We start from the raw sequence: 21938 nt of genomic DNA, 5'->3' as shown, positions 1-21938 counted from the left end.
TCCCTGACTGCTGTGGCTAGGACTTCCAATACTATGTTGAATAATAGTGGCGAGAGTGGACATCCTTGTTTTGTTCCTTGTCTCTTGTAACATTCTTTATTTTAAAGTCTATTTAATCTGATATGAGTATTGCTACTCCAGCTTTCTTGTGATTTCCATTTGCATGGAATATCTCTTTCCGTTCCCTCACTTTCAGTCTGTATGTGTCCCTAGGTCTGAAGTGGGTTTCTTATAGACAGCATATATAAGGGTCTTGTTTTTGTATCCATTCAGGCAGTCTGTGTCTTTTGGTTGGGGCATTTAATCCATTTACATTCGAGGTGATTATCGATACGTATGTTCCTATTACCATTTTCTTAATTGATTTGGGTTTGATTTTATGAGTCTTTTTCTTCTCCTGTGTTTCCCGCATAGAGAAGTTCCTTCAGCATTTGTTGTAAAGCTGGTTTGGTGGTTCTGAATTTTCGTAGCTTTTGCTTTTCTGTAAAGCTTTTGATTTCTCTGTCGAATCTGAATGAGATCCTTGCTGGGTAGAGTAAGGTTGTAGGTTTTTTCTTGGTTGTAGGTTTTTCCCTTTCATCACTTTAAATATGTCCTGCCACTCCCTTCTGGCTTGCAGAGTTTCTGCTGAAAGATCAGTTGTTAACCTTATGGGGATCCCCTTGTATGTTATTTGTTGCTTTTTCCTTGCTGCTTTTAATAATTTTTCTTTGTATTTAATTTTTGATAGTTTGATTAATATGCGTCTCGGCATGTTTCTCTTTTGGTTTAGCCTGTATGGGACTCTCTGCGCTTCCTGGACTTGATTGACTATTTCCTTTCCCATGTTAGGGTAGTTTTCAACTATAATGTCTTCAAATATTGTCTCAGACCCTTTCTTTGTCTCTTCTTCTTCTGGGCCCCCTAAAATTCGAATGTTGGTGTGTTTAATGTTGTCCCAGAGGTCTCTGAGACTGTCCTCAACTCTTTTCATTCTTTCTTCTTTATTCTGCTCCCTGGCAGTTATTTCCACCATTTTATCTTCCAGCTCACTTATCCATTCTTCTGCCTCAGTTATTCTGCTAGTGATTTCTTCTAGAGTATTTTTAATTTCAGTTATTGTGTTGTTCATCGTTTGTTTGCTCTTTAGTTCTTCTAGATCCTTGTTAAATGTTTCTTTTATTTTCTCCACTCTGTTTCCGAGATTTTGGATCATCTTTACTCTCATTACTCTGAATTCTTTTTCAGGTAGCTTGCCTATTTTGTCTTCATTTATTTGGTCTTGTAGGTTTTTACCATGCTCTTTCATCTGTAACATATTTTTGTCGGTTTTTTTTTTTTTTTTGATTGGTGTGGCTGTATTCGTGTCTTACTGGTTGTTTGGCCTGAGGCGTCCACACTGGAGTTTGCAGGCGGTTGGGTAGAGCTGGGTCTTGGTGCTGAAATGAGGACCTCTGGGAGTCCTCACTCTGATTAATATTCCCTGGGGTCTGAGGTTCTCAGTTAGTCCAGCGGTTTGGACTTGGTGCTCCCACCACAGCAGCTCAGGCCCCCAACCTCCAGCCTGGGAACCAAGATCCCGCAAGCCACGTAGTGTGGCAAAAAAAAAAAAAAAGAAAGAGAAAAAAAGGAGCAGTTCAATAACAATAAAAAATAAAATAAAATTAGAAAGATAAAAAATATCTAAGGAAAAATAAAAATATAATTGAAACAAATGCAACAAGGTAAAACAAATCCACCACAGAAAAAAGGAAAAAAAAAAGGAGGGGGAACAAGCCAAAAGGAGCAGAATAATAACAAAGTATAAAGAATAAAATAAAATTCCAAAAATAAAAGAATTATTAGAAAAAATGAAAATATAAATGAATCAACTACAAGGTAAAACAGAACCCCGATCTAAAAGAGGAAAAGAGGGAAAAAAAAAAAGCCTTGTCCATGGGGGGCGGAGTTTAGGCAGGGGGTGGAACTTAGGCAGGGGCGATGCTCAAGCATGGGGCGGGGCCTCTGCTTAGGACCTGCGCGGAAGGGGAGAGGCAGCACGTCCAAACAGGGGCCTCTGGAGTGTGGAGTTCCAGAGTTTGGAGGTAAGGCCCTGGGTGAGGGTGTGTGGCTGGGGTTTATGCCCAGCGTGTTGGAGGGGGTCTCAGAGGGGGTCTCCGCGTGCAGAGGCGGGGCCCTGGGTGGGGGTGTGGGGTGAGGCTTGGGCTCTGCAGGGTAGGAGGGAGGCTCCAGGGCAGAGGATTAGGCCCGGGAGCCCAACAGGCTCCCCGGTGCCTAAGTGGACAGGGAAAGCACTGGCCACCTTCCCTTCCCTTCCTTCACACTTCCCCCCCACCCAGGGTCTCCCCTGTCCCTGCTGGACCCCTAATCGTGGGCCCACCTCCCACCCCTCTACCCAGGGAAAATTTTCACAGTGGTTAATGGGTTCATGTATTGTTAAAGCTTGAGACAGTTAGAAGGCGATGTTCCCAGACCCTGGTTGCTCTTGATAGACTGAACAGAAATAATGCCAGCTCCCAAGACTCTCCTCCCTTTGATATGAGTGACCATAGCAACTGGCTCTGTGAGTGAGTGAGGAGTGAGCAGAGTCTGTGTGGCAGATAGGCTGAGCTCGGTGTGAGGGGTGTGTTCAGAATACAAATCTGTATCCATGACAACAAAAATATACATGTATTTTTTGTTATCATATTGTAACCCACATACTGACCAAACAGGATATTTCACCATATATCTTAAAGGTAGAGACCGGGTATTGTTTCTTTTTTGTATTCCCAGTGTTTGGCACAGAGCAACCTGACCGAAGTTGTTAGATGAATAACCCATACCATAGCCATTTAATTTATTGAGTTGGTGGGGAGTTCCCCGGTGGCCTAGTGGTTGGGGTTTGGAGCTGTCATTGCCATGGCCCAGATTCGATCCCTGGTCGGGGAACTGAGATCCCATGAGCCGCGTGTCATGGCCAAAATATTTTTTTTAAAAAAATTTTTTTAATAAATAAATAAAATTTTAAAAATAATTTATGAGTTGGTAATATATTTTATAGTTGGAAGTTTGGGGGATTTAAGGAATGCACAGGCAAATTTAGATGAACTCCAGTTTTAATTTCATATGTGAATGTTGGGAGCTGAATTTCATATCAGATCTAAGGCAGCCTAACATAATACCTGTAAATGAGCCCAGTATCAGTCTCTGCCTCCCCCAACCAAATTCTACCCCTCATGTTCTTGTGGAATGCATTCTGAGGTTTGTTTGACTTCATCTTGGAAATCCTGAAATAATTCCACTTAAAAAAAAAAATTCACTCTGCAAGGTCCTGGAGTACAGTGATACACAGCACATTGGGTCTGTTGCTAAATGCTATTTTTATGTCATGGTTCAATTGTTTTTCTCTCATTTTTTGTTTCCAGAATATTGACAGAGTTGTGTTTGTTGGGAATTTTCTCAGAATCAATATGGTCTCCATGAAGCTGCTAGCATATGCCATGGATTTTTGGTCCAAAGGACAGCTAAAAGCTCTGTTTTTGGAACATGAGGTAGGTTGAGTTCACATGGACTTAATTGTCCTACATGGAAGTTTTTGGGTTGTCTTAACATATGAGCGGGTTCCTTAGTTTGCATTTATGCAAAGGCTAAGGAAGAACATTATATAAAATGGAAGCTCTATTATCCAACAATCAGGACTAGTAGATGGTTAATTTAAAAAAAAAAAAAAGTTAAAATGGGTAATCATGGAAAAATATCTCTCTACTTTTACCATTCTATTTTAATATAAAATATATAAATGTTCATTCACTCACCAATTTCTTGATGTAGGACCAAGACCTATTTTTGAGCATGGGTTCTGCTGATCAGAGCTTTGTAATTGTCCTTCTTTTTTCCATAATCCACAAGTATTATGCACCTTTTATGATTTCTGGTTTGTTTCTTTAAAGTAGATCAAGAAATTAAAGATACTTACGAAGCAATTTGGTTGCAGAGTCATTCTAGATTTTCCCAATCTTTCATATGTAGGATCCACCTAAATAGAGGGCAGTGGTTTGTGACTACCTTTTTCAATCTTTGTTTCGTTTTTTTCCATTTTTATTGAGATATAATTGGCATATAACATTGTGTAAGTTTAAGGTACACAACAATGATTTGATAATGTATATACTGTAAACTGGTTATCAGTGTAACTTTAGTTATCGTCCATCACCACACATTGTTACAAAGATCTTTTTTTCCTTGTGATGAGAACTTTTAAGATCTACTCTCCTAGCAACTTTCACTTGTTAACTAGCTTTTTAATCTTTCTCAAGAATTTAACTGGATTTTCAAAGAGGTGACCATTCATCTTGTACTCTTTTTATTGGTTTAGGTGGCATATAATTACATTAGATTATTACATTAACAATAAAACTGTCATAAACAAATTTGAGGATAAACACAGGTGACTCTTGGCAAGTAAACAACTCAGCTGGTGAGAACAGAAGTGCTTGGGCTGCTCAGAGTAGCCTGGTGGGCTTGAGAGGCTGGTGTGCTAGACATTAGGCAGCCTGTTTACAGAAGAAGTGGAGAACTCTGGTTAATGCAAAGAGCCCCTTATATCCAGTTTCCACACTAATACAAATCGGAGGTTTCTAAGACTGAGTGGGGAGCCCTCATCTCTTCCCACCTCTTCTATCCCCCTTTAAAATCAATACTGTAGAGAGCAGCTGTTTATCACAGGAGGTACCCAAAGCCTTGGGTATATTGCAGCAGAAAGAACATTGGGAGAACGAGTGTCATAAATTTTAATTGTAATGAATAACTACTGTGGCATTTTTCTCATTTCCAAACTGAATTATTTATTTGAAAAGTTGCTGATGCATTTATAAATTATTTAGAGCTCTCTAAGCCTATGTTTTGTTTTATTAAAGCGTCTAAAACAATATGAAGTTAAATACCAAGTAGTTAACTGTTTAACTATACTAAATAAAGTTTTTGTTTTTGTCTTTTTAAGGAGGCTAAGGCATGAAGTGATATAACTTTTTTATGGGGGGTGAGGGCAGTGGAGTCTCAGAATTTTCACTCCCCCTCCTCCAACCACAGCAGCTCCTTTTTTATCTGCTTAGTTATCGATTTCCCTTGCAAGATTTTGTTTAAAAAAATAATTAAAATGAAAAAGAAGACCACTCTTCTAGCCCATCTGGTGTTGCCATATTTAGTGATTAAAAATATAGGACACAGTTATTTTATCTGGCATTTATCTGGCAACCCTAAGTTTAGATCCTCTTGGACTAAGGCAGAAAACAAACCCTGGAAGCCGTCAGGGATTAAAAGCCATCTACAAGGGCACACAGGTAGTTAGTTGATGGTAAGATAAGGAAAAAGAGCCAGCATTTGGGGGAAACCTACTTCTCTGGATAAAAAGGCATATCCCTTTGTACAATCTTAGGCCTCTGTGAACGATGGCTTTGGTTTGTTACTAAGTATCATAACTCAGTCTCTGTGGCCAATGAATGTAGAGCAATTTTATATCTCCTTGTAGGTGTTTCTCAGAAAATTCTCTACATTCTTAGGTTCATTCTCGCTTAGGCAGGTCTTCCTGGAGGATATTATGGAGAGAGAACTTTTGGGAGGTCCTGGTGAGGTGGCTTTCCTGCCCTGCCTGGAGTCCTCACTCACTCAGTCTCATTCATTCCACTTATGTAAGTGAGCGTCTCCTAAGAGAAGTAGTCTAGCCAAGCAGTTGAGAGCACAGGCTCTCACTGACTTGGAGACCTTAGGCAATGACTCTACCTCTCCATTTCTGTTTTAGCTTTTGTAAAATGGGGTGATAATATTATTTGTCTCATAAAGTTACTGTGATGATTAAGTGAGGAAATCCATGTACATTTCTAGCATATAGTGAGCCCTCAGATGTTAGCTGGCAGTGGAGGCAAAGATCCTACCATGTAGTGTTCTGCCAGATGCCACCCATTTCGCAGTAAGTAACTGTTGAGTCAGGCAAATACCAGAGGAGTAGAGTCTCTTGCCTTTTGGAAACCAGCTTCTCTAAACATTTCCATTTTTCAGCTTCCTTCATTTTCACAGATACATGGGCTTTTCCTTTACAGATGAGCAAAGGGAAACTTGAGCTGATTTAGATGGCTTTCCAGGATCTACTGAGGGAAGCTTAGAGCTATACTTTGTGAGACATTACAACTTTGAAGTCAGATAGATTTGCGATTGAACCCTGGCACAACTCATGTGACCTTGAAAGGGTAATTTACCTTATTACCTCCCATTTCTCATCTGTGGAATGGCAGTAATAATGTGAATTTTGCCATGACAAGGATTAAAATGAAATAATCGTAATCCTAAAAATCCTAAAAATTGCCAACACTGACGTAGTATACACTGTGGTGCCAGACATTTTTCTACGCACTTTACATCAGTTAATTTATTTAATGTATATAAACAAATAGATATCCAATGTATTATTATTATTATTATTATTATTATTATTATTATTATTATTATTATTATATCATGTTTCATGCCAGAGGTCAGGTTTTAAGTTTCTTGTATCTATAGCATTAGGGGGCAGCATTCCTCGAATTATGAAAAACAGTAGGTATTGGACTAAGGTTCGGAGATAATCGTACAGAAGTTTTCTCATTGTTGTTGTAGGGTTATTTTGGAGCTGTTGGGGCACTGCTGGAACTGTTCAAAATGACTGATGACCAGTAGAGATGGGCCACAGATGGAACAGCCTTCTGTGAGAACAGGGATCCAAGCTCTGCGGCTGGAGAGGGTGAAAGCCATTGTGGGACGGAAGCCAAGCCATTATGGCAGATGAACCTGCTGGATTTGTAAATAATTAAAATCCTTCTAGCTGATCTTTTACTCTTGGGTTTTGAGCTTATGATTCAAAATGGGGAATACAAGAGTTTTTTCTGTATACTGTATTTTTTAAAAAAATATTTGTGCAGCGTGGCCAAACCTACCAATTTTATGCATTGACTTTGAAAAATTGTATGATGTTTAAGAAGGACCTGAAACGAAAGTGCTGTTTATTTTTCTTCTGGGGTTTACTGATCAGTGTGGTAATTTTAACTTCATTTAGTAATTACTCTAGGAGATTTTACCTTGACTTATATTTTTCATGACGTTTCATGATTTGCTGTTGGTTTCAAATGAAACTACAAATCTGGCATGTTTTACTGTGAACACTATTTCGTTTGTTTGTTTACCTTTTTGGGTCTTGTTTTTTCTGTTTGAATGTCTTAGGGAAAAAGAGAGTCCTTCCCCCTGTTTCTGTCCTCGGATGACTCCCCATCCCCCCTCCAATACCGTTCTTTGATGTAATTGTTCATATTAATCAAGGTGCTGACCAACTCAATACAAAGTTAAGCACGAGATCTAAAGCTCTCAAAAGTGCCCTTGAAGAGAAAACTCTGAAAAAGCGTTCATGAATTTAGTGAGTCTGGCAAAAGCTGAAAATTATATGCAATTTTGTCGTATCCCTTATGAACATATAGTGTTGCGTTAGATTTATTTTATGTTAGGTTATGTTAAATTGAAGTGTTCTCTGATGAAGTGTCCTCATCCATGCACAGCGTATGAATGGCAACAAATCCTTGTGCAAGATGTTGGGATTTACAGGGGAAAGTCTCCCGGTAGATTAACTGTTCACGTTGGGATGTTTAGGAGAAGTCATGGGTTGAGATGTCATGTGGTAATATCTGTGTTTTGTACATGTACGTAGCTAGGAGCTTTGTAACAAGGCATCTTAAATAGTAATAAAGTTGTTTTTTATTTGAAATATTTTAAACTGTATTTCAATCCCACTTTCTAAAATTAAAAAAAAAAATTATGATACTGATCTATATATTTTTTTTCTGTTTGAAAGATATCATTGGGACTGATGGGTAACTTTCAAATGAGAGTCTTGTACAAATACCGAAACACATGAGATCTAATGATTTAGAACTAATTAATCTTTTGAATTGAGCATATTGCTGAAAGGGATTTTTGAAGGGCAGTACAATTGCTCCATGATGAAACTTTCCTTCTCTGCCTTCTGGGCACTATCTTTAATTTCCATGTCTTCAAGTCTTGAAGAAGTTGATGTTAATGGAAGTATTCACTTGTCTGGTTGAAATAAAGCCTGTTTCTGTTGTGATTTTTTTTTAGTGTATATGTTATTTTCATTTCTTAACCTTTATGTCCATCTTATCTGCTTTTGTATCATAAAATGAATATGTGTTGTACTTTTGCTACTCTACATTTCATAATTTGAAGCTTTCACATAAGCATGGTAAGGTCCAAAACACTGTGTCTTCAGTTGAAGCTGTAGCCCTATGCAGGGTTGTTTTTGGTTTTTTTTAATGTAGCTTTATTGTTCTTATACAACTAACTCCTTATTCCCAAAAGATCACTACTATATTTTGTAATTCTGAAAGAGTTCCAAAATTTGGTCATCACAATTATATTTGATCAACTTCCGCCCGGCTTAAAAAAATTCAAGCAATTAAGATGCTCTTGAAAAAGGTAAGTGTGAAAATCCACATATCCTCCGTGATAGTACCTTTTTTAGATGGTTCTCTTCTGCCATTCCTACTCTCGTCTGTTAGGGAATAGCACCCCTTGGATCATGGTTCTGCAAAAAATAAAATCAGGGCAAGTTAGTGTGACTACATAATTTTTTAATTATCTGGAATTACTTGATCTCTCATTACAAATGTTTAAAACATTGGTTTAGCTGAGGAGATAAATTACTCCATTATACAAATATCAGTTAAATGTTGGTTACTTATAGCCAGCATTTTTTTTTTTTTAATGAGGGAGTTGTAGCCTGAGGAATTTTTTTACATTCACTTGAATTATAGAAACTTTCCTTTGGCTCAACATCATGAAGAAACTTGGCAAGACTAAAGAATTTTTATCTTGAACTCCATGAAGTCAGGGTGACCAGGTGGTCCAGAACATGACTTTTGGTTCTGAGACAGCTGCAGTTTTGATCCAGCTCAGCTATTGACAAGATTTGTGGACAACTTGCTAACCCTCTCTCTAAACCCTAATTTTCTCACTCATAAAATGGGGCAAATAGTAGTTTTTACCTATGTATTTAAGAAGCTTAGCACAAGGGCTAACACACAGTAAAAGCTTCATTAATGCTAGCTATGCTGGGAAAAAAACAGATGTTTTTAAGTTAATGCATTAAATCGGTGATTTCTAAACTGGAATGTGGGGAATCCATTTTAGCATAAAGCATCACACAGATCTGCATATGCTAGTACACGTCTACAGCCCCATATCCACACTTCAAAATCCCAAACTCTTAACATTTCTCTTGACAAAAATTCACGACAGAAAAAGTTGATTTGAGCATTATTTATCATTCTTTGGAGGGCTCTTCACATGTTTTGTTGCAAAGCTATTAATGTGTTTGATTACAGGGTCTGCCCCAGACCCTACCAGAGGTGTTAATTAAGTAGGGAACAAGTCTGAATCTTGAAACAGAAGTGGTCTCAAGAGTTTCAGATAAAGGGCTCGTGGAAAGATTTACTTGTATTCTTCAGCTTATGTATTCTTCCATATTCCATATTTACATGGATTCAGAGTCCCTTTGTTGGGAACCATTGTTACAGGTAATTTATACTTGACATCATTCAGTCATACAAGGAATATTAAGAAGTTATTTTGTGCCAGGAAGGAGCACTGAGTAAACTAGGAGGAATAGGATTCAACCCCTGCTGTCCAGTGCGGGGAAGACAGAAGTCTTAAACCAACACATATAATTAAGTGTCACAGGTGTCATTCATTCATTCATTCACAAATATTCACAGCAGTGAACAAACCAGACCCATCCTCACAGACCTTACATTCTGGAAAGGAAGACAGATACATTCCTAATTATATAATGTTACATCCGTACTACAAAGAGAAAAAGTAAGGTAGAGGGGCCTCAGAGGGAGGTAATTCTGTTTAGAAAATGAAAAGGGGATTGAAACTTCTTTGGTTAGAGTGCTAAAAGACAATCTGTCTTAGGAGGTGACGTTGGAGCAGAGGTGAATGAAGCTGAGAACACCCCGTGGAAATACCTGGGGAAAATACTTGTACTCCTGGAAAATGAGAATGGAGGTTGTGAAGACCTGTAAGGAGGCCAGTATGCCTGGAGTAAACAACGGGCAGAGTGGTGGGAAATGCAGTTTTAGGAGTAGCCGGGGACCAGGTCCTATACGAAGTCCCCCAAGTGAGGGTAGAAAACTGCCCTTGAAGGAGGCATTGGTCCCCTCTCCTGGAGGGGAGGGTGCAAGAAAAGTTTTCATAAGAGTCTTAGCCAACAAGTAGAGACCCCCGAGTGGAGCAGGAGGGTAGGGCTGCCCGAGCAGAGAGAGCAGGATGAGAGAAGCACTGAGAGAAGAAACAGCCTGGCTTATTCGGGACGCCGTTTGCTTCAGCCGGAGTGTGGTTAGTGGGAGAGAAAGCAGGTACTAGGAGAGAAGAAAACAGATTATGGAAGGACTCGTATTCCATGTAAAAGATGTTTCTGTAGTCAGTGTGAAGCCATCAAAGAGTGTCAAGTAAAGTGAAACTAGAACTAATCTGGCTTCAAAGTGATAATAGAGCAAAATGATTCCGCTTATATAAAATGTCTAGACTAGGCAAAGAGACAAATTCGATTAGTGGTTTCCCAGGGCTGGGGATTTGGAAGAAATGAGGACTTACTGCTAATAGTTATGAGGCTGCTTTTTTGGTGATGAAAATGTTCTAAAATTGATTGAAGTGATGATTGTACAACTCAACTAGAAACAACTGAATTAATTAAATGGTATGTGAATTATATTTCAGTAAAGCTACTTTTCAAAAATAAGTTAAATTTGAAGGTTGAAAAAATCCTTTAAATACAGCACAAAAGTGAAATTAGGTATGTTAATTGGATGTTGTTCTTTATTTTAACCTAACTGGTGTCATTTTCAGTTTTGTAAAATATTCTACTCATTGTATTTGATTTTCTACCTTCTTTCTCCTGTACATTCCTGGAACATTTTCAGACACAACAACCAAGTGCATTTAGTCAAATGTGTATGGCAGAGTTGATGTGGTTACAGTAATAAATAATAAATGCCAGCAGCCTCAGCCCCAGTTGCCTAAGGTTTCTTTTTTTTTGAACAAATGGATTTCCTTTTTAAGTTTTGCAGTTATAGCTTAAGAAGAGTTTTTATTTTCCCTTAGATTTAAAACAACTAGAAAGAATTGGACTTTTTTTATATTAGACTTTTTCTTCTCTCTTCTCTTCCTCCCCTTCAGTCTGTTCATGAACTTTGCTGTTGCTATTTTAACCAGGTTCAGCATGTAAAGAATTAATGCCATTTGGCTGCCATAATGTGGCTAATGAATGTCTATTTTAGTTCCAGAGTGAGGCAGGTGGTCTATGTCTTCTTGTGTACCTTTAAGAGATACTTAAATTGTAATTTTAAAGAAAACTTAAATTTTAAAATAATTGTTTTCCATTGACTACTCAAGTTTACTTACCCTGACTTATTAAATATTTTTTCATGGTATGTTCTCAGACTATGTTTTCTAGCATTTTTCTTGTGTTTGCATGCTTGTGTGAGTGTGTATACATGGTGCATTGAGGAAGAGATAAACCCCAAGTTAATCCTGCAAGTAATGCATCTGGCGCTTATATGAGAACCATAATTTATGCAGAGTGTATTTTTAAATTCAATACTTGAACAGTTCGTCAAATGTTACATTATTTTAAATGTAGGCCAAGAGTGCTTCTGTATTAAGCTCCACAAGTGTGTGGGTTGAAATTAGGCAAGTTAAATGGGATTGTGAATGTTAAACAGGAATATTTTTAAGCATTCTCCTTTGGGGTTTGATTACTATTTATATTGGATTTATAAATTTTGAAAGAAGCAGTTACTCTTGTCTGTCTGTTCACATGCCAACATCAACATTGAAATTATCAAGTAATTATTTATGCAATGTTTAGACAGGCAAAATGAAATGGAGAAGGGAGCCAATTATCTGTGGATCCTACCCACACAGTTTTCAGCAACTGCAGAGAAAATGGGTTGGTTGTCCAGAACAACTGTTTTGTTGACTCTGCCCTGAACATTTAGTTAATTATGCAATTCTTCCTGTCCTTTAGCCTGTGTTTCTACATTCCATGCCTGGCCTCAGCTGTCCGTGGCAGTCATGACTGAGGTTGTTAATTAACCATGACGACTGCCTCAGCAAAATCAGGCTGGAGGAATCCCTGTCCATTACAAAGCTTGGTCTCAGGGAACCTTAAGGACCATTTCACCTGCAGCATAATCTATTTTAGTGGCCATCGAGAAAGATACTACCAAGATATAACCACCCTTGGATATAAGAAATTTACCTTTTTAAAAGGGTATATGACATTAAGAATTGCTTTAAAAAGAAAACGCCGAACTGAGTCTCGTTTTCGGATCCCAAGCAAATTCCAAACACACTGGCATGCAAACTTTAAGATTTATTAACTCATTATATAATGTTAACTATCGATTAATTAGTTAATTAAAGCTCATGTTTTAATGTCAGCTTTTACTTATTGATCCAGTGCTGCAAAAGAGAATTTGGAAGCAATGATGGAGTCTTACATTTCAACTCAGGGGAAATCAGTTTTGATCATTCAATCGGTAAGTTGCAAAACTATGCTAAAAGCTTTGCCCAAAGCAAGGTTACCAAGTATGAGAAGTGGAAATTAAACTTTTTGCTTTTATTCTAATTTTTAAATTCCTAAATAAATGTTGAACAACTGTTTAGGGAATATCAGTTACGAAGGAGCCAACTTACTAGCCTGCTTTAAACTCTCTTGAACACTCACAGGTTCTGACCTGGCACCGGATGAAGAGGGAGGGCTTGTGACAGAGAAGACCTTTAACATTCTTCCAAACCTGCGTTTCTGTGATTCTAAGAACTGAGCATTGAGCCTGCCCTTTATAAAGTTATCACATGAGAATAAATTGTGTTTACATGGAAAAGAGCTCATAACAGTGACAGCTCTGGGGGATTAAGCCTTTCATGTGCTTGGCATTCCGTGTACATGACCTCCTTTAATGTACCCAGCAAATGAACACGGTGGGGATTCCTGTCTCCATTTTATAGAAAAGACTGAGGTTTGGAGAGGTAAAGGAGCATGCCCACGATCACATACCGATCATCAGGAATCTTGAAATGGCCTTTTGGGAAAAATGAAGGCTTCTTTGAGTCCAAATGATCCAGATATTTGCTTCCATTTTCCAAAAGGGATTTTATATAGACACAATGTCTGACTGTGTAACTATCACTCCTATCATTCATCTCATTGAAATTTCTTCATACCCAGGCTCAATATTTCACATTGTCTGGTCTGAGGTCCTAGCTCAAGGGCCTTCCTTCTTTGTTATTCAGTTAATATTAACATTCCCCTACTTGGCCTTCTCTCTTTCTTCTTTAGTCACACTTCCACCACACTCTATACAAGCATTGATACTAGACTTGCACATACTAGAGTGCTTATAAAACAGACAAAACAAAAAGCTCATTGACTAAACTTCTATGCAGTTAAAATGATCTGTATTTCATCTTGTCCAAGAAGAAATACTTGAGTCTACAAAATACTGGCTTATTGTGAAGACCCATGCCAAAATTATTTTTGCAAAATGGAATAATTATTGACTTCTGTACCAATTTTCTCTATTATAATTCGAAATAATTTCTATTTTAGTCAATAACTTACATATCTGAGCTCTGATATTACTTTTGAAAATTTATTCTTCTCATGAAACAGTTCATCTTGATGTGATTTTTAATTAATCCTTTAATTATTAAATTTTGAAAGAGAGGTATATAGAAATTATGGTATTTGGTTTTTAAGTGTTTCTCATTAGATTTAAAATTTTTAGTAGGAATGCAATTTTTAGTATCAGCAAATAAACCTCTTTTCAATAGTTAATTAATATTTAAATGACCTATCATTTTGTCTTGATTATGATTTTTATTAGGAAGAGCATGTCTTCTAAATCCACTGTCATCCTTAAAGATAGAAGAAGAGTTCTTTATTGAGTTATTTTTATTCCTGTTCAATTTTTTTTTTGTCCCTAGAAATGATGTAGGTCAAAGACAGTTTTCTTTTTCAAATGGAATCCTATGTTCTCAATAACTTAGCCCAGAGTTAAATTGCTTAAATACTCATAGCGTCTCAGATGTCAGATGGCTTTAACAGAAGGAGATGCTCAGCATACAGAATATCTTATACTGTGGTATAGGCCAACGTGCCTCAGAATAACCTGGAGAGTTTGTTTAACATGACTATTTGGGGACCTCTCCCTGGACGATCTGTATCTGAATGTCTAAGATTGGGGTCCCAGAATGCATGAAAAAAGATCTTCTGAAATAATCCTTAAAAACCTAAAATTTGAGAATCACTGTCTTAAAGGTTATATTATTACTAACATTAAAAATCATATCCACATTTAAATAAACATTCCTGATTCTCTGGCAGGTCACACCCAGTTGCAGGAAAGCAACATTGTTCGATGATCAGCGACTGATTAAATAAGCCCAACTGCTGTCTCTGTTAAAAATGATGGCACCACATAGACATTAATCAACCATGGCCACTACATAATGACTGACACCCTTCAAAACAATAGACACAAATAGCACAGTTTTATAGCTTGGTTTTCAATTTCTGTTCCATTCCCACATTTTTCTAATACCTCTTCTGGTGTTCTGAATTTAGTTTGTAGGGAAGAAGGAATCTCTTAGCTGGGCAGTTACTCTGCTTAAGATTGTCTGAGGTTCATCTCGGATGAGCCACTATTCTCTCTCCAAGTACGGAAGCAACAAAAGCATCTTCATAAGGTCAGCCTGCACTTACTACTGCTGTCATCTCTGGTTACTAAATAAACACTTTGCATTTTTGAAGTGCTCTGCAAACACACTGGAAACTTTAAGGACAATTTGCACAGAAACTTAAAAGATTCCACGTCTTGGGCTTCCCTGGTGGCGCAGTGGTAAAGAATCCGCCTGCCAATGTAGGGCACACGGGTTCAAGCCCTGGTCGGGGAAGATCCCACATGCCGCGGAGCAACTAACCCCGTGCGCCACAACTACTGAGCCTGCGCTCTAGAGCTCGCGAGCCACAACTACTGAAGCCCGCATGCCTACAGCCCATGCTCCGCAACAAGAGAAGCCACCACAATGAGAAGCCCGTGCACCGCAACAAAGAGTAGCCCCCGCTCGTCACAAATAGAGAAAACCCGTGCGCAGCAACCAGGACCCAATGCAGTCAAAAATAAATAAATAAATTAATTAATTAAAAAATAATAATAATAAATAAATTCTTCAGGCTCAGGAAGAGGAGTTACTCTAAATTCCCAATGACTGCAAGTCACTTATTCACCTAGGTATTTAGGTATATTTATTAATATACCTAATTATTTAGGTATATTATTCACCTAGGTATTTAAGTGTATTAATTTCCAGCATATCCTGAAACACTGTTATTTTGAAAAACCTGTACCATATTAAATTAAAGATCATTAAAATAAACATATTTTCTTCACTCTTACTGTGTAATGGCTAAAAATGTTCTCCCCGGGGTCATTCAATTTATCTAAAACTAAAGCATGTTTTTTTTCCCACTTAAGGAGGTGATGATGAAGTGAAAATATTAAGGAAAAAAGCCCACTTTTTGTTTTTGCTTTGTATACACTCTATTATTCTGAAAGGTCCATCATTTTGAAAGCTTAAGGTATATGAATCATTTCACTGCAAAGGTATATACATATATCTACATCTATGTCTATACAGCTGTTTCATGGCTTTCAATATGTGTTCATAGATTGCTATTATATCTTATCATTAATAAACACTTATATTATATTAAAAACTCTAAAAAGAGATACAAATGAACTTATTTCCAAAACAAAAAGAGACTCACAGATATAGAAAACAAACTTATGGTTACCAAAGGGAAAAGGAGGGTGGGGAGAGGGATAAATTAGGAGGTTGGGATTAACATATACACACTACTATACATAAAATAGTTAACCAACAGTACATAGCACAGGGAACTCTACTCAATATTTTGCAATAAACTATAAGGGAAAAGAATCTGAAAAAATATATACATAAACATTTACGTGTATAACCGAATCACTGTGCTGTACACCTGAAATTAACATGATACTGTAAATCAACTGTACTTCAATAAAAACAATTTTTTAAATTTTAAAAAACTATTCAAAGCAAGCTTTTACTAATTGTTGTATTTCATGTAATTATGACCTCCTAGAGCTTCCTTGCAGCACTTAAACAAAGAGTCAACAGGGGGTATACAAAATCCCCAAATGATTTTGACATTTGGACCAATCACATCACTTGAGCCAAGACTCTTTGTTCTTAAAATCTCAGCTGGCTGTTCTAATGGCTGGCTACCCACCCGGCCCACCAAGCAGGGTTGTTTGTCAAGACTTTGAAGCACATATTCTGCCTCCAGAATCAACACTGCATAGTGATTATTTCTCTCTCTTTTTTGTTTCTTTTCCCCCAATACTTTATTTTCAATAATCTTCACTTTCCTGAAGGAACTGATTTGGGGAATGGGGACCACTCTTTCAAAAAAAAGTTAAAGTTAGTATTTTAATCCCCCAAAGGCAGGGACTATAAAGAACATTCCAATCACACGACCGCACCACATTTTTGTGTTTAAATTAAGTCAGGGTTATGATGGCGATTAATAACACACACTGACTCAAAAAGTCAGTTGGCATGATTAGGAAGGGCAAACTTTTCTGGTTTTAGTAGAGAAACAAAATAAGCATATGATTGACCTTTGCATTCCATTCTACTTGAAAAAGGCTTTCCAGCCTTTTTAAAAATCTTCATACTTCTGTTCCATATCACACTCGGAATTAGATACTTTAAAAATATGCCATTAACCAAATTTTGTCTTGGCAGCTGGTTTAAATATTTATTTAAGATATGTAGCAGTTGCGGCACTTAGAATTTAAAACAGATGGCAGAATTTCTCTCTCCCCCCTCCCAGGAAAAGTTCTTGAAGGAAATTAAAAGTGTTACTCCAGTGAACACAGGAATGATAAGAAAGTAAAACAGCCTAATTACTGATATGGAGAAAGTTTTAGTGGTCTGGATAGAAGATCAAACCAGCCACAACATTCCCGTAGGCCAAAGCCTAATCCAGAGCAAGGCCCTAATTCTCTTCAATTCTACAAAGGCTGAGAAAGGTAAGGAAGCTGCAGAAGAAAAGTTTGGAGCTAGCAGGGGTTTTGGTTCATGAGGCTTAAGGGGAAAAGCTGCCTCCACAAGTTGGACAGGCAAGGTGAAGCAGCAAGGGCTGATGTAGAAGCTGCAGCAAGTTACCTATAAGATCTAGCTATGATAATGAATGAAGGTGACTACACTAAACAACAGATTTTCAACGTAGATAAAACAGCCTTCTGTTGCAAGAAGATGTCAGCTAGGACTTTCATAGCTAGAGAGGAGAAGCCAATGCCTCGCTTCAAAGCTTCAAAGGACAGGCTGACTATCCCGTTAGGGGCTAATGCAGTTCATCACACAATAAGTTAAAGCCAATGCTCATTTACCATTCCAAAATCCTGGAGCCCTTAAGAACTACGCTAAATCTACGCTGCCTGTGCTCTATAAATGAAACAACAAGCCTGGATGATAGCATGTGTGCTTACAACATAGTTTACTGAATATTTTAAGCCCACTGTTAAGAACTACTGCTTCAGAAAAAGAGATTCCTTTCAAAATATTACTGCTCATTGGCAAAACACCAGGTCACCTAAGAGCTCTGATGGAGATATACAATGAGATTAATATTGTTTTAATGGCTGATAACACAACATCCATTCTGCAGCCCAGGGATCAAGGAGTCATTTCAACTGTCTTATTACTGAAGAAACACATTCCATAAGGCTACAGCTGCCATAGATAGTGATTCCTCTGATGGATGTGGGCAAAGTCAACTGAAAGCCTTCTGGAAAGAATTCACCATTCTGGATGCCATTAAGGACATTCTCATGGGAATAGGTCAAGATATCAACATTAACAGGAATTTGGAAGAAGTTGATTCCAGCCCTCATGGATGCCTTTGAGGGGTTCAGGACCCCAGCAGAGGAAGTAACTGCAGATGTAGTGGAAATAACAAGAGAACTAGAATCAGAAGTGGAGCCTGAAGATGTGACTGAATTGCTGCAATCTCACAATAAAACTTTTGCAGATGAGGAGTTGCTTCTCATGGATGAGTAAAGAAAGTGATTTCTTGAGATGGAATCTACTCCTGGTGACGATACCGTGAAGACTGTTGAAATGACAACAAAGGATTTAGAATAGTACATAAACGTAGTTGACAAAGCAGTGGCAGGGTTTGAGAGTATTAACTTCAATTTGGAAAGACGTTCTACTGTGGGTAAAATGCTATCAAACAGCAGTGCATGCTGCAGAGAAAATCGTTCATGAAAAGAAGAGTCAATTGATGTGGCAAACTTCACTGTTCTTATTTTAAGAAACTGCCGCTGCCACCCCAACCTTCAGCCACTGCCCTGATCAGTCAGCAGCCTTCAGCATCAAGGCCAGGCCCTCCACCAGCAAAAAGATTACAATTTGCTAAAGACTTAGATGATGGTTAACATTTTTTAGCAATAAAGTATTTTTAAATTAAAGTATGTAGGGCTTCCCTGGTGGCACAGTGGTTAAGAATCCACCTGCCAGTGCAGGGGACACGGGTTCAAGCCCTGGTCCGGGAAGACCCCACATGCTGTGGAGCAACTAAGCACGTGCGCCACAACTACTGAGCCCGCGCTCTAGAGCCCGCGAGCCACAACTACTGAGCCCAAGCGCCGCAACTACTGAAGCCCGCGTGCCTAGAGCCCATGCTCTGCAACAAGAGAGGCCACCGCAGTGAGGAGCCTGCACAACGCAACGAAGAGTAGCCCTCACTTACCAACTAGAGAAAGCCCGCGCGCAGCAACGAAGACCCAACGCAGCCAAAAATAAAATAAACAAATTTTGTTTAATAGAGTATGTATATATTTTTTAGACATAATGCTATTGCACGCTTAAAGGACTTCAGTATATTGTAAATTAACTTTTATATGCACTGGAAAACCAAAAAATTCATGTGACTTGCTTTATTGCCGTGGTCTCCAACAAAACCCACGATATCTCTGAGGTATGCCTGTAGTTATCTTTTCTCTCCCTTATGCCACTTATCACGTCCCACCATTTAGTCCTGTTTTTTGAACGTACAACCCTTCACCACTGACTTGTAGCTTTTAAGGATAGAAACTGGGTTATGCATCTTCGTATTCTCTTTGTGCCTAGAACATTGCCTCAGTCAACAAATGACAGGACACATATGGTTTAACATTCGTTTTGTATAAATGAAGGTATTACAGATTAATACAGTCTATATATTTATTTTATTTAAAACATTTTAAAATGAGGCAAAATTCACTTAATGGCATCTAGAATGGTGAATCCTTTCCAGAAGTGTTTCAATCGACTTTGCCCATTTTAAAGAGAGCAATTCAGGGGCATTTAATATATTCACAACCTTATGCATCTACTATCTAGTTCTAAAACATCTTCGTCACCCCAAAAGAAAGCCCCCTGCCCATAAAGCAGTTACTTCCTTAGCCCCTGGCAAACACTAATGTGCTTTCTGTCTCTATGGATTTACCTATTCTGGATATTTCATATAAATGGAATCATACAGTCCATAATCTTTTGTGTCTGGGTTCTTTGACTTAGCACAATATTTTCAAGATTCATCCATGATGTGGCACGTATTAATATTTCATTCCTTTTTATGGTTAAATAAACTATTCTATATATTTTATTCGCAATTTGTTGCAGGTATATGTCATCTGCTTGATTTTACCTCTAGATGGCATTACTTTCTTGGGAATTTCCTGGTCTGTCCCAATACTATTTAGTGAAATTAACTAAATTACACTGTAAAATTATATCAAGAACTGCTTTCACTGCAAAGCCAAATGAGTCCTAATGAATCAGCCATTATGGATGCTTTGACACTACAGCATACAATATGTCGTGGATCTGGCCATTACATGCTGTTATAAGCAACAGTGGCTTCTGGGTAAGTAGAGATTACTTTTCAGATGTGTTTTTAAAATATCTATTTCATACTGAATTATTGTAGCTTGAATCTTTTTATTAAGCTGGCAGTAAATAATAATACCCCAGTCAAGACTGGAATAACAAAATACTATAGGGGATTTTGTAATGTCATTGTGAAATCTACATGATACTTGGTTTGATTTATAGACCTGGCTCCGCCTATTACCTAAAGGACCATGGACAAATCTCACTGGTCTTGCTTAATCCTCTAGAAAGAGATGAAAGTAAATTAAAACCTTCCTTGTCGGGTTTTATGAGTATCAAATGAAAAATGACTGTGAAAATGCACTGTAATCTGGGAGGCACTATGCTAATTGTTACTAATTTTGAGGACTTAAAGATGCATACTCATTGGTGTTTATATTATGCATAAAAATGTTATTCTCTTTAAGGTAGTCAGTGTCATTAAGCTCAGGGCTTCTCAAGAATTTTAACAGTTTAAAAAGCAATTCCATTTTGAGTATCTTCCTGAGACTATCATCAGAGAGAGTGGTCCGAGAAGATTCTGTGAGGAAATTACAGCACTTTTAAGTAAGTGATCTCTGTACTGGATACTCCTAGTTTGTTTAGTTTAGTTAGGTGAGGTAACTTTGACTTGACTGAAATATATTTTAGTATGAGAAGCATTTGTCCTGTCTGGTGATAATAGTTCAAGAGCTTCTTTGTACCTTTAGTGCCCAAGAGAATTTGACATATAATAACCCTTAAATATGTAATGATAAATAAGTGAGTTCCATTTCCTATATTTCTCCTTTATTTGACTAGGAATTTATTTAGGGTAACAATAATTTTATTGTTTATTGAATTCTCATTACCAAATAGTGCCTGGCGGTCAAAAAAAAAAACAAAAAACAAAAAAACCCAACCAAACAAACAAAAAAAGAAGCGTTTGTTGTATGCAAAATGAGTAACTTACTGGATACAAATATTGCTACTAAAGATGCAGAAAATATAGGTTTAAAATCGTTTATGTTTTAAATTATTAAGAGCTTATTTCAAAGTTATGCATTCTCCCCTAGTTGACCTAGTTGCTTAGTTAAAGCTGCCCAAGCAGTTAACACCTGGAGCATCTTTTGACAGACAAAAAAATCAAAGCAAGTAAGTGGTGTTCATAGGTAGGTCTACAAATGATTCATGTGCCCTAAAGTTCTTAAAACATAAGCAATACAGAGTTCTTTGCATGTGTAGGAAGCACTGGGGTCTTGAAAACAGAATGGGCAGAGGCTTGGGGACAAATGGATGAAATGAGATAATACAAAGCATTCAATTCAGTACTTGGCTCCCAGCACCTTTGTGCTAATTAGGTAAAGACCTCTCTGGGCAGATGCAGCCCTGCAGGCTTACAGTTTGGCAAGCTGAGTGGGGATTGGATTACTGTTCCCAAGCTCCCTTGGGCAGCAACCTTGCACAATGAACAACCTGCAGAACAATTTTTGGAGGCCCTCCGGCTAGCTATTGTCATCGAGAGACAGCATGACAGAGTGAGTAGTCAGCCTCGCCAGCTTACCAGTGGGTACCTCGTAACAGAGTAATCTTTCCGTGGCTTGGTTACTCACTTGTAAAATGAGACAATACTAATATTCCCCTCGCTGGGTCATTATGCAGAGTGAATGACTGAATGTATGTAAAACACACAGAACAGTGCATGGCAAATGTATATATTCCATAAAATGTTAGGTATTGTTATCAATATTAGACTAGTTCTCAATAACAGACAAGGCAAGGTGGTATCAACTCTTTGACAGTCTTGAGGCATGGGGTTTAGGATGGTAAGGCTTTGAAGGAAGGGTGGTCGTCGGCACAAAGCTCCCTGTCTT

At 37.9% G+C, this 21938-nt stretch overlaps 1 protein-coding gene and 1 long non-coding RNA gene across 8 annotated transcripts in view; one reads left to right on the top strand and one right to left on the bottom strand.

The window, feature by feature from the left end:
- The window catches only part of PANK1 (pantothenate kinase 1), a 110288-nt gene extending 102197 nt beyond the window's left edge, over nt 1-8091 (top strand). For all 7 annotated transcript variants that reach the window (XM_068548163.1, XM_068548165.1, XM_068548164.1 and 4 more), the window contains 2 exons: nt 3387-3512; nt 6613-8091. In XM_068548163.1, coding sequence (XP_068404264.1) covers nt 3387-3512; nt 6613-6672 — 186 coding nt within the window. In that variant the 3' untranslated portion in view covers nt 6673-8091. The remainder of the gene's footprint in view (nt 1-3386; nt 3513-6612) is intronic.
- Nucleotides 1-21938, bottom strand: part of LOC137767320 (uncharacterized) — a 48008-nt gene that overhangs the window by 5732 nt on the left and 20338 nt on the right. Inside the window, exons 4-5 of the long non-coding RNA XR_011074508.1 lie at nt 8513-8584; nt 3938-3997 (exon numbers count right to left, since the gene is read on the bottom strand). This is a non-coding gene — a long non-coding RNA (uncharacterized lncRNA). The remainder of the gene's footprint in view (nt 1-3937; nt 3998-8512; nt 8585-21938) is intronic.

This window comes from Eschrichtius robustus, chromosome 7, assembly GCF_028021215.1.
Source record: "Eschrichtius robustus isolate mEscRob2 chromosome 7, mEscRob2.pri, whole genome shotgun sequence".
Taxonomy (NCBI): Eukaryota; Metazoa; Chordata; class Mammalia; order Artiodactyla; family Eschrichtiidae; genus Eschrichtius; species Eschrichtius robustus.
This window is presented reverse-complemented; position numbering and strand designations above follow the sequence as displayed.